This window comes from Jaculus jaculus, chromosome X, assembly GCF_020740685.1.
Source record: "Jaculus jaculus isolate mJacJac1 chromosome X, mJacJac1.mat.Y.cur, whole genome shotgun sequence".
Lineage (NCBI taxonomy): Eukaryota > Metazoa > Chordata > Mammalia > Rodentia > Dipodidae > Jaculus > Jaculus jaculus.
Genome location: NC_059125.1, coordinates 147,636,863 through 147,650,447, shown reverse-complemented (window position 1 = coordinate 147,650,447; position 13,585 = coordinate 147,636,863). Strand labels below are relative to the sequence as shown.

General features: G+C 53.1%; 1 protein-coding gene across 1 annotated transcript; it reads left to right on the top strand.

Annotated features, from left to right (window-relative positions):
* Positions 1 to 6,553: 6,553 nt before the first annotated feature.
* On the top strand, positions 6,554 to 7,564 carry LOC101595784 (melanoma-associated antigen 10-like). The gene has a single exon (XM_004668905.2). It carries the CDS (start codon positions 6,554 to 6,556, stop codon positions 7,562 to 7,564), a length of 1,011 nt encoding a protein of 336 aa, XP_004668962.2.
* The last annotated feature ends 6,021 nt before the right edge of the window (positions 7,565 to 13,585 follow it).

Here is a 13,585-nt window from a genome sequence, read left to right as displayed (position 1 = left end):
CAATTAGGATACATATAAAGAATCTATGACCCTGTCACCCAGGAAAGCTTTCTGTACCTGTACGGGTGCACAGGCTTCAGGAACATTTCCACGTGTGCATGCGTGTCTCTTCAAGTCCTCAGAGTCTGTTGTATTTATTTACTTATTTATCTATTTGCTCATGTGAGAGATAGAGGAAGAGAGAGGACATGTTGCTGCTGCTAACAAACACCAGATGAGTGCACCATGTGTGCATCTGGCATTTTGGGTGTACTGTGGAGTTGAATAAGGGCCAAGAAGATATGGAGATAGGCACCTTTAACTGCTCAGCCATCTCTCCAGCCCAGTCTTTATGTGTCTTACAGACCATTTAAGCATGATCTATATTCCCATTTGACTACGTCATTCTTGCCTACATCACCAGCTTCAATAGAGTCCTTCCCACAGACCACCAAACTCTCTTAGACAAGTCCCTGCCCCATGGTAATATCAACACCCCTGCAGAAACAGAATGCTCAGGCAGTGTGCTCGATGGAAGTTTAACATGTTTTTTCTTGACGTGTACTTTTGCCCATCACCCAGAGTTCTTCTATAAAGACCTGCACACAGGCCTGGCATGCAGGGTGTGTTCGTATTTTCTCTCAATGGGAACAAAGTGGTCTTCTCCACCTCTAGAGAGACAGAAGAGTGGGGAGCTGGACAGTCTGGTGGAGGGAAGAAAGGACGCACAATGGAAGAGACACAGACTCAGAGGGATCAAAAAGTGTTTATGAGCATCGTCCCCTGACGGGCCTGGCAGCGACCCAGCCTCAGAACCATGGGGCCAAGCATAGGGGGAGACCAAGAGGAGCCCCGTTACCTAGCAGCAGCTCCACCTGCAGAGCGGATCCTGAAGGCACCCCCAGCTGCTGGTCCCCAGGTGGACAACCAGGCCCGGGGAGCACAGTGAAGACTAACACCTGGACACAACTCACACAGGGCTGACCAAACTCGGACCCTTGGGGCAGCTGGTCAGGTCACAGTGGTTTTACCTCAGCTTCCCTAACGCAGCTGTGGCAGCCTTTCCTCCGCCAGCTCCCCGGGGGCAGCACAGTCTCATCCTGGGGGACGCTCATCTGGGAGCACTGGCCAGGCCGATCCCCGCCCCCCTGCCGTGTGGCCTCCCCCTCAGTCCACACCGGGACCGATACAGGAGGGGGAGGGGGAGGGGGAGGGGTGTCAAATGAATCAAGTAACATTGCCCAGGCCGCACGGGACAGTGCAGAGCAAGCAAAGAGGAGGGCTCCATTGAGAAAGAAGCACGGAGCAGTGTTCCCTCGCAGCCTCGCAGGACAAGAGCACGCAGCAGCAGCTGTCACCTCAGGACACTGAGCCTGGCTCGGTGATGGAGGACCGTGCCCGGCTTCCTTCCATCCGGAGCTGCTGCCCCCCCCCCAGACTGCAGGGGTGTGACAGCCCTTCCTGTCCCGCGGAAGAGCCCAAGGCGCGCACACACAGGCACACCGTCACGTTCACTGCAGACACCTCCTCGCTGCAGTGTTTCTAGTGACTCAACCTCTGCAGTCCAATAGCCCGTGAATAGCCTCTGCCTAGGAAAGAATGGTTTGTCCTGGTTGTCATAGAAACTAGTCCTCACCAGGTCTCCCTCCTCCAGGCAGGACCTCCATGCAAAGCAGGAAGTACTAAACACCAGGGAGGCACAGTGCTGATCTCTGTCTGTCAGGTACTGGCTGCCCAGCCCCAGGAATTAATGAGGCAGGCATGCAGGAGGCGAAGACATGTTGCTGGCCCGTCCTCCCTGTATTAGGCCCTGGGAGCAGGGGACCTTCTTCCTAGTGGGTTTAGGGGACGTCAATGCAAGGTGAGACGGGTTCAGTTCTAGAGACAGACTCGGGATCCAGATCCTGAGAAGGACTCCTTGTCACCTGCCAGGGACAGAGGAAAGGCACAGTGGTGCAAGCAGAGTGCAGGACTCTGGGTCGCTTTCCAGTGTCCTCCAGAGCAGAACACGCTGGACACAAAGCGCCTGCCTGGAGACAAAGGCAGAGCCGAAACTCGAGGGGCATCAGGACCACCTGTCACTAGTGGCAAGTAGGATTACTATGATTTGAAACGTAAATATACCGTGATGCACTAGTTAATTCACTAGAACTCTTCAGCTTCTTGCAACTTTTTTTTTTTCAAAATCAGATGGTGTTCTTGAAAACCACTTACTTCCTTGTCACATTAGTTATTCCCCATGAAGCGTGGAGGTCGGTGCCATCAGACAGAGTCACGAGAGTGAGCAATCACCTCTATGCATTGCTCCCCATTTCCCGCAGCGCAGAGGCACACACGTGGCTGTGTGAGCTCTCTTGTGCCCCCTTGACCGCTCCAACCCTGCAACCAGCCAGTGGGCTCTGCTTGTCGAGCTCCCGTGAGACCGCGTCTTAAAGGAGGTGGACGCGTTCCTGAGACTGACACCTGAGGGTCTGCTGCGGGCTTCCCATGGGGTCTCGCGCACGCGCGCCCCGCACGACTTTGCCGTCGGGCCTAGCTCCTGCGACGTGACGTCAGAGGTCCTGGAGCGTGCCGCAGGCCCCAGCAGCGCGCTGCAATCTGTGGCTCCAAACTTTCCCCTTGCTGGGAGGGAAGGAGCCTTGCTCGGTCGTCCTTCCTGAGGGCCTCATGGGAGAGTCTTTCGGTGGGTGGGGCTAGGCCTGCTGCTGTGAGCCTTCTCCCGCAGACATCTGCTCCTCTGCCTCTCCCTGGGGGGTTGTCTGCACCCATGAGAGGGGTGGCTGTGTCATGTGTGCACTTATGTTTGAAAGCTATGGTAGACCTTCATAAAAGAAACCTTGCGTCACATCGTGACAATGAGGATCCACGGCCTGTCAGGACTCAATCTGAGTACAGAGAAATGTAGCCTCTGCCTGTTTGGTCGATAATACCACAACCTCTTTGTGTCTAGAATAGAGTATTCCAAAACACCAGATCTCTCCTTCCACCTCCAGATGATACTTGATTTATAGCTTCTCTACATGAGATATTAGGTTTCTCATGTCCTCCCCATGAAACAGTGGGAGGTCCTGGGCCAAAAAAGTCCATGTCCCATTTTCAACGCAAGAACTCAGATAAATCAAAATAAATCTGGGTAAATGATTCCAATACTTCAGTTAAAGTATTCCACAGCTTACCTCACACCCTTCCATGACCAGTCCTCACATTGGCATTTGTGCACGGACATGTCTGGTCCTGTTTGGTCCTACATCCACACTGGCTGAGGACATAAAAGATGACATTGCTCTGATCTCTATCAACTCTAGGAAGCTACAGAGCCACATTCTGGAGCTCTTGGAATACATTAGGGACTGAACCCCTTCACAATTAATCGAGAGCGAAAGGTGGACTGTTTAAGCAAGCAGGTTCTCAAATATGCATGCACACCCTGTTGAATTTTGTGCACCAAACCAAAGCTGAACCGTTGGGGTAATCCTTCGTCTGGATCATAAAGGAACTGTGGAAGTCTGAGGTGTTTTATGAGTTATTTTACACACACACACACACACACACACACACACTCACACAGACACACACACACACACGGGCAGCTTAGAGCTGACTAATGGTGCAGTGAGCAGTCTCTACTTCCATAGGAAGGAATCCCATATAATGCACATGTAGTCTACAGGTCAATCCGGAAGGAAAAGTACAGCGACTTCTGGCATACGCCCACGATCCCGCCTGACGCTCTGACCAACCCCCACACCGCGGTCTGAGGACTCCACGTTTTGACCTCCACGTTCTCACCTCCACGTTCTCACCTCCACGTTCTCACGCAGACCTCCTGAGCACGCACGCCCTGAACCCCCCCCACGGCCTGACGCCCACGCATTGACCCCCACGCATTGACCCCACGCTGTGACCCCCACGCCCCTTCCACATCCGGGAACCCAGCCCCCAGCCATTTTGTGAGTGTCGGGAGGTGGAGGAGGTGGTCGCCGCGGAGAGTCACGGTGCAGGTGAGAGCGAGGGGCTGCAGAAGCCCCCTCCCCGTGCAGGGACCCCCTCTCCCCCCGCCCCCCGCCGTGCAGCCGCACCCCGGTGCTCCGCCCGCTCCGCCCCACGTCCACGTGCAGGACCGGGCGCCGCCACGCTTCCCCTTCGGCCTTGCGCACGGTGGGCGCAGGAAGCGGGAGCCGTTCGGAGCTGCCCCACGCCCGCAGGCACCGGGCCGTCGAGGGGAGCTCTCCTCGTGAGTCTAGGCGAGGGCTGCGGGCCGCCGGGAGAGAATGCCCCCCCCAGAGAGAGGACCCCCAGGTCATCCCGCTGCATGCGGGCCGCATGGGGGCGCGTCGACGGCGCGGGCGGGCCTGGCAGAGCGTCTTTCTCCTCGCCCATCGTGCAGCCGCACCCCGGTGCACCGCCCCGCGTCCACGTGCAGGACCGGGCGCCGCCACGCTTCCCCTTCGGTCTTGCGCACGGTGGGCGCAGGAAGCGGGAGCCGTTCGGAGCTGCCCCACGCCCGCAGGCACCGGGCCGTCGAGGGGAGCTCTCCTCGTGAGTCTAGGCGAGGGCTGAGGGCCGCCGGGAGGGAATGCCCCCCCCCAGAGAGAGGACCCCCAGGTCATCCCGCTGCATGCGGGCCGCATGGGGGAGCGTCGACGGCGCGGGCGGGCCTGGCAGAGCGTCTTTCTCCTCGCCCATCGTGCAGCCGCACCCCGGTGCTCCGCCCCGCGTCCACGTGCAGGACCGGGCGCCGCCACGCTTCCCCTTCGGCCTTGCGCACGGTGGGCGCAGGAAGCGGGAGCCGTTCGGAGCTGCCCCACGCCCGCAGGCACCGGGCCGTCGAGGGGAGCTCTCCTCGTGAGTCTAGGCGAGGGCTGCGGGCCGCCGGGAGGGAATGCCCCCCCAGAGAGAGGACCCCCAGGTCATCCCGCTGCATGCCGGCCGCATGGGGGAGCGTCGACGGCGCGGGCGGGCCTGGCAGAGCGTCTTTCTCCTCGCGCTCCCGCCCGCATGCGGGGACTCTGTGCTGGGGACCTCCTTGCCGACGTTCCCGGGTTGGAGAGGGCCTGGAGGCTTTCCAGCGCTGGCAGGAAAGCTCAGAGCGTCCCGACCCCCTGCACACAGGTCAGCCTGTCCACCTGAGCCCCCCCCATCCCTTTATATTGCCAGGCGTGTCTGGGAGCGTCAGTAATTTCCTTAGATTCTTGCAGCAGGGAAGATGGGCCATTTTCACAGTCAGTGAGAGAGCTGAGGTTGGGTGTGTGATCCCCACCCCAGGTCCAGGTGTCACCCTCCCCTTAAATAGTCCAGTCCTGATGCCCCCTTTTCCTGGTTCTACACCAAAGTGCACTCCATGCGCCTGTCTTGTCCTGTGAACTCCCTATTAACCCTTCCCCTCTCTCCTCTCTCCTTTCTTCTCCTCTTCCCTCCCATCTTCCCCTTCCCCTGTTCCCATCCCCTCCCCACGCTCCTTACCCAAGAGATAGCTACAACTAACACCAGTCCAGAGCACAGTTAAGGAACACACCGAAGTGTACCGGACACGCAGCATCACTGTCACACTCCTGTGCATGTCTATCCGTCTGAGCACGTCGTCTTGTTTCCAGGTAATGGTTTCAGGGAGCTGAAGGCCTTGCTAAGAGTGAGTTGGACGGAACTCATCAGAGGGAGGATCTCAGGCCTCTCAAGACTCAAGGTGAGGAGAAGTGAGGGAATCTCTTCACCTAAACACATGGGACTCAGCCTTTCTCTGCCCCTTTCATCAACTGTTAGAATCCCAGAGAATCATGATGGATTCCCTCCCCTCACTTACTCTGTTTGCTGCTGCAGAGAAACGGGGATTTATCTTAGGGAAACCATGATTCTCCCTCTTTTGACAATATTTTTAATTGATTTGCAAACGGGGGTGGGAGAGAATGAGCGTGCCAGTGTTTCAACCACTGCATGTGTCACTTGCTACATCAGGCTTTCTGTGAGTACTGGGGAATTTAAGTCAGGCCGTTAGGCTTTGCAGTCCAGCGTCTTAACCACTGAGCCGTCTCTCAGACCCTAAGCCACATCATGGAGTCTCCCTTGACATGGGTAGTCAGATGGGGAGTCATTTCCATTTTGTACCTAACTGGAGAGGTGAACATTTGTTTCATGTAAGTAGTCAGGGATCTGTTTTCTCTTCACACTGTAGTTGTGTGTGCCTCTCATGGTAGGTGTAAAGACCATGAAATGGGGGTCTTGGTGTGAGCGAGTATCCTCTTATCAGGTAATACGGGGAAAGTCAGGCAAAGTCAGGAGTGAAGTTGAGCTGCCCACTTAGAATATGTGCAAAAGGGCCCACAACCAAACACAGGGACACCGACCACCCTACTGACAGCCAAGGATTCTCATGCTCTATGTCCTGGTTGTACCCTGAAGAGCCTTAGTCTCAGTGGTGGCTTGTCAGGAAGGCAGGAGCCCATGTGGCCCTACAGCAACATGCCTGAAAACCACTGTAGAATCCATTCACATGTTCCCTCTCTGCTGTCCTCCTCCAGGCCTGTGAGTCCCCACCAGTGTGCTTACTCCCCTGCCGGCTGTCCCAAAGAAAGGCATGATGCCTCACGGTCAGAAGAACCAGCCCCAGGCAGAGGTTCAGGACCTGCCAGATGACCAGGTCCCCATGGATGAGGAACAGGAGGCGGCCACTCCCTCCTCCAGTAACCTGATCCAAGTCACCCCAATGCAGATGCCTGCGGGTGCCATACCATCTTATCCTCAGAGTTCTCAGAGGGCCTCCTCTCCCCCCAATGCCATGGCTGTCATTCCAAGTAGCTCCTCTGATGAAGCGTCCCATGGGAACCCAGAAGGTGACCCGGCAGGAACCGAGGCCTTCCTGCGGTCTGCAATCAAGGCAAAGGTGCGTGAATTGGTGACCTTCCTGCTGCACAAGTATGAAACGAAGGAAGCGGTCACTGAGGGAGAAGTGCTGGGAAGCGTCATCAGGAATTACCAGCACTACTCCAATGAGATATGCGTACAGGCAGTTCACACCCTTCGTATGTTCTTTGGGATGGACATAAAGGTAATGGGTCCTGAGAACCAGTACTATGTCCTTGTCCCTGCCTTGGGGCTCACATATGATGGGCTGATGAGTGATGTCCAGGGCATGCCCAAGACGGGCCTCCTGATCCTAGTGCTGGGTCTCGTCTTCATGGAGAATGCTAGTGTCAGTGAGGAGGATATGTGGGGAAGGCTGGAAGCCATTAACGTGTATGCACACAGACATCATTACATATTTGGGAACCCCTGGAAACTGGTCACTGAAGATTTTGTGCAGGAAGGGTACCTGGAGTACCGCCAGGTGCCCCACACTGATCCTGCTCGCTATGAGTTCCTCTGGGGCCCAAGGGCATATGCTGAAACAAGCAAATTGAAAGTGCTATTCTATATTTGCTACACCTATGGGTTTGAACCTATATCCTGCCCCTTGTGGTGTGCACAGGCTTTGATAGATGAGGCAGAGAGGGCCCAGCCCATAGCTGCCCATGAAGGTAAAGGTCCTGCCGTGGTCAGTGCAAGTTCTCATGCACAGGCCGGCTGCAGCAAAGATGAGGTCAGGGAGTGATTCCTGTGCTGGAGGCTGAGGCTGGAGCTGGAGGCTTTACAGGGTTAGACACCCGGACCTCGGCTGTGTTTAGGCGACCAGGTGATTTATGTTCTTGGCATTACAGCATGATGTGTTACTTTAACATAGGTTCATTAACTTTAAATTTACGTATGCTTGTTGTATTTGCTATGCATTCCTTGCTATTAATCCAGGTTAGACTTTTGCTGTTTTGTAAAATACATTGGGCCCCTTCCATGTTCTGTGTAATCTGCCGTGGGATTTGGAATGTCGCTGTAAATACCAATGACCTTGGTATTAAAATGAAATAAAATAGTTATTGTATTCATTACTTTGGGGGGCATAATTAAAGAGATGCATGAACATGCCCAGCAGAACACTGTTCTGTTAAAATTTTATATATTGATTTCATTTATTCATTCATCTATTTCAGAGAGAGAGAGGCTGATGGAGAGAATGTGCAGGCCAGGGCCTCTGAACATTGCCAACGATCCTCACATGCATGCACCACCTTGTACGTCTGGCTTAAGGGGAAGGGGTTATTGAAACTGTCCTTAGGTTCTGCAGGAAGTACCTTAAGCAGTAAGCCATCTCTCCAGCACAATATATATATTTTTTTAATTCATTCTTTGGAAACTTCCTGCACCCACACTGGGGTTTTGTTAGTGTAAGTCAAACCTGAAGTGAAATATAAGGAGTCTCTCCTCAGTGGCAGATGTCTTTCCTCGCCCTTGTTGAGCCCCTTTTGTTGCAAGGCCTCCTGGTGGCAGTGGCATGCTCGGGAAGCCTCACCTGCTAGTCAGCAGCAGAACAATACAGCAATACCAGGGAGGAGGTGACACGCACCTTTCACTAAAGAGCAGGTCACGTAAGGGCGAGGGGAGGGTGCTACGGAACATGCTACCTGAGTGTCCAGGCCTAAAACCAAGGCAGTCTGAGCTTTTCTGAGGAAGCCAGTTTCCTCAGTGGAAGTGGACTGCAGCTGGACCAGACCTTGGATGCTGTGCACACGGGATTGAGAGACGGGGACACGTTGAGTGTTGCCTTCTGGAGGATGGACATGGCACGGTGCTCTCAATAGTCATTGAGCCTGAGGGGTGGGTGCTGAGGAGGGAGCTTGATGTCTACACCTCACCAGGGTAAGGAAGGATGAGGGGTGTTCAGGTGGACATCCGAGGCTCCTGCCAGGGGATAAAGGAAGGGTTTTACTGACGGCCAGAGTGGGGCAGGGCCGATAGTCATGCTGAGGAAGACATCTGGAGGGGGGCTAGGGAAGAGAAGCAGAGCAGGGCTGTGAGAGTTGAGGCAGGGAGGCAGGCAGCGCTGAGAGCTACTGGAGCTTCTGCAGGAAGAGCAGCAGAACGGGACCGTGGGGGCGGAGACAGGAGGGCAGGCGGTGCTCTGTGCTGCAGCATGGGAGAGGCAGGGCTGTGTGCAGAGCTGGGTGGATCTTGTGCAGGACAGTTAGAGAATGACAGCCACGTCCTTAGGACACAAACAAACCTGCACGGGCAGGGCGCTCAGCACTCCACCTGATCCTGAGGGTGCATTACAGGGGCTCTCCAGGTGGCGTGGAGGTTGCAGGAAGGCCTGGACCCTCACCTGTGATGCAGACAGCCTGAGGTTGAGCCTCACAACGCAAGGCTGAAATTCACAGTCCAGCCCAGCTCTCTGCAGGCCACGCGTCCCCAACTGCCAGTGGCATTGGGTTTTACACTATTCCAAATGCCCATTGTGCAAGGAAGGAGGAAATTCACAACAACTGCATGCACTGTTGATCATAGGACAGAAGTTATCCTACAGCATTTACTAATTTTCCAGTACAGAGAAACAGCATGGGGGGTATTGGACATACTTGGACCTTGTGCCCCTGCAAAAGATCTCCATCTGTATGTGTGAGCCTGTACACCTGATTTGCATGGGTCTGGGGAATTGAACCCAGGCTTTCAGGTTTTCTAAGAAAGCAACTCTAAGCACAGAGCCACCTCGCCAGCCCTGAGTCCCATTGTTAACATGTCCATCTTTTTTCTTTGCCACACTGCACTTGGAGCCCAGTCTTCCCTCATAACCATTGTGCTCTGCGGCTGGGCTCCATCCCTGACTTCTGGGCACTGTGCTGGATCTCTGCAGCATGATTTCTACCAACATATACAGGGATTAATTCTGAAATGTCTTCTTTTCCTCATGTAGTGTGGGATGGTGGGCATTTTTGCTGTAGTGAGGTTAAATGCTCCTTTCAGGTAAGTGAAGGAAAAGAAACCAAGGCCATGTTGTATGTGAGTGGAGTATCTGTAAACAATCACAGAGAGGCCATCTTCCTCTACTTGATATACTGTGTCAAGTCTCATTGATGAATGTGTTTGTCTTCCTCCTGAGTATGAGATTGTCCCCTAATAGGTGATGGATGTGAGAACATACTAGTCTCTTTGGAAGTATCATGTGTGGAACAAGATCATAAGCAGGCTGTGCATGGTCTTTGATGTGGGTAATAAGACATGCATCGCAGGTTCAGATGTCCTCTCAGAAAGGTCCTCTGAGGATGGTGGGGGTGGGGAATGAGACATAGTTGATTGCCTCTGATTGTTGATAGAAAGGGGGAAAGAAAATGAAAACAAGGAAGGGGATTCTGATTGACATTTTAACAGTGAGTGAACTGCAGAAGAAAGACAATACAAGTGAGATTTGTGCAGAAGAGGCAGTGCTGGGATCCAAATACCTGATACCATTGGTCAGAGTCAGGTAGTAGGAAGACAACCTAGTTGCTAGGGGGAAGAGCTCAAACATCCCCACCCCTCCTTGAGAATGTATAAGTACCTGATGTTTAGGGAGTGTGGTAGGTTGAGTGTGTGCCTGCATAGACTCAGTGATTTTTGAATAAACTTCCTAATAGAACCCCTACCAGGAAGATTCCTGGTAGAGGGGGTTTGTCATTGGTGACACATCTGTGTCTAACCCTATTATGAGAGTGTGATAATTTGAATCGTCATCCCCCTGTATATTCAGAATTTTATTAAAATTTGTAATTTACCTCCTTGGCCAACTGGCTGGTGGAGGTGTCACTGTGGGTAGATACCAGGATCCCTGCCCAAGTAGTGGGGTTGGAAGTGCAATTGCAGTCTAAAGATATGCAAAGTGCCTGAGCTTTGCCTGAGGTTCCTAACTGTGCTTGCTTATGGTGCTGGTGTGGCTTGTGGCATCTCTCTCTCCGTCTGCCCCCCCCCATTGCTTTGAACTGTGAAAGTGGGCCACCTTCTGCCATTATGGAACTTTCTCTGGATATGTAAACTTCAAATAAATTTCATTCATCCCATAATGTTTGTTTGGTTTGGAAGTTCATCTGAGTAATATGAGGCTGCCAGGTTCAGAGTTTTCAGAGCCTTTGAGCTCTGGTGGATTGTGCATGCTGCTGTTGATGTTGGCTAGCTACTTGTCAGTTTATATCCCTGCTTTCATCTATGAAAGGGAGCCAGATTCTTCAAGCATTGATTGTGTTCCCCCTTGATTTTGTAAGCATGACATAAACCTTTCCCCCATAAACTGTGTCTGAGTGGATGTTTATCCCAGAAATGTGCAGCTGACTGCAACAGCTAATTGCTATGAGGAGTGGAGTTGTTGTTGGTGAGATGAATCTGCCCAAGTGGATTTTGGTCTTTTGGAACTTGTTTTCTGGAGGACTTGGTACTTGGGATGCACAAGCCTTTCAGAGCAGTTAGCCAAATTTTATGGCCTATTCTGGTGAGAATTTGAAAATGCTAAATGCAGAAATAATGTAGGCACTGTGGACACTCCCGGGTTTGAGGCATTCTCGAAATTTGGAATAAGGTCAGGGGGTCTGTAGCAGTTGGACTGGAAGAAAAAGGAGGGAAAGGACCACGAAGAAGGGGCAGAATGAGGCCATCCAGTAGGAGTGCTTTGATGGTGCAGCAGGTGATGCGGGGCTCCTTCCCACACAGGTAGTGCTGAGGGAAGGACCAGGCCTGCTGGTTCCTCCCTAGGGGTTGAGGGGATGATGAGCATCGGACGACTCAGAAACCTCTCCTGGCCACCGGAGACAAACCACACTGAGTCAGGAGTCTTTGCAATGCAGGAACAACTCGCTTTATTACTATGAGCAGTTGCCTATATCATGTTGGGGATGAAGGCGGGGACTTTAGGGTGGGAGAAGAAGTAAGGACCAATAGTAAACTTTAACTATTGAAATGGTAATTACAATTACCACGAGGAAGTAGCAGGCCAGAAGCCCTTAGGCATCCTGCTGAGTCATAGCTGGCCAGAGACAGGTCGCCAAACTTTAGCTAGGCTCAGGAAGTTCCACTAGGCCTCACGCCTAGGCCTTTTAGGGCCCAACAAGGTACAAGCAAGGTGAGTGTGCGAGAAACACAGAAGCAGGAGTTGGCTTTGGGAGGAACAGGGCAGAGCTGAATTTGTTGAGACAGCGATGTGCCAGGGCAGTGGGAGAATATGGTTTGGGAATTTTGGTCGGAGTACAGAACAAGGCTTGGTCATCTTGTTTTCATGTTGGCAAGGCCACAGGAAGTAGGAGGGCAGGGCTGGGTTCATTGAGGTTCCTTTAGGGTGGGCTAAACTGGAAGCTATGAGGGGCTGTGAGTGCTAAGGTAGAAATTGGGTCCTACCTGTGTATGTTATATTGAGTTTTGGTGGCAGAGAGGGCCATCACGTGTGGTGGGGTAATGAAGGAAGTGGGGCAGGGCTGTGGGGACTGAGTTAGGAGATGGGGGAAGTGTTCTAGGCCTGATATAAACTTCAGCAGGGCTGCGGAAGAGGGAAGGCTGTGAATGGTGAGGTAGAAAGTTGGGTGGAGCTTGGATTCCTGACCCAGTGTGCAAGTGGCTGCTTGAAGAGCAGGCCAGGGTGAGAGCTAAGCGGGTGCAGCATATAGCCTAGGGCAGAAGTTTAGGCCCTTCAATCCCATTTCCCTAAGGACAGTGGTTGTTAGACCACATGGGCTTTGGTGCTCTCAGCCAACTCAGGCCCATGGTGACAGGGCACACCACTTCCACCTCTCACCCACCATAATGGCCAGGCCACCACAGCAAGAGGAACTGTCCTCATGCCCAAGAGAAGGGAAGACCAGGTTAACCAAGAACAGCATGTGCATCTGATGACACCACTGCTGACACAGCCTTCTGAACTAGCCGCTTGGTGATATACATTCACATGCACTAACTTTGATGTCTGGGCCCATCCTCATAGTACTCAAGCATGTGTGTTTACTCTTAAGGAAGTACGAATAAACAAGTGTAGCTTAAACATTCTCATCCAATCAGTCCTATAGCTTTCAGGCTACTCAATTACATCATCATGGGCTATGTCATAATGGTCGCTAGGAGTGAACCTAGGACTCCAGGCACTGAGGTGCTCTGGTAAAGTAGAGCAGGGTCTGCATTCTGGAGCTGACCATCATCAGGAGGGGAAGAGGATGGGACAGCAGCAAGAATGACTATGAGTCACTCTGCATTGGATATCCAGTTGGAGCTGCAGGAGCAGGCTCGAGCTTCTATGAGAAAGGGCTGATGTTTAGAGGTCATGGTTTGGGCTGGTATGGGAAGGGACAGGCAGGGGGTGGAGGGGTGCACTGGGAAAGGGAACTGTAGGAGACCCTGGTTAGCTTGGTGGGAGCAGGCCTTGTGCCATCAGGGGCTGTGGTGACTCCTTACATGGAGGGCAGTGGATTGGAGAGGTGCTGGGTGTCACCCTAAGTAAGGGTCTTTTGGTTGGGCCACCTAGATGGGAGGTGAAAGGAGTTGCAGAATGAGCCTGGGTGGTCCTGAGGTTGAGTGAGTGATGGGGTGACCCTGCTCAGAGATGAACTGGGCTGTGAGTTGTGAGGTAGGAATTAAGGGCAGACTTTGAGCTTGTTGGCATCAGATGGGGGTGCTCACATGAGTCAAATGTGGGGTGTGAGTTAAGTGAGGTACAGTTGGCACAGGGCTGGACAAGAAGCAGGGATGGGCTATGAGGGATGTGGTGCTGGGGCAGCACTGTGTGTTCTGGTCTACC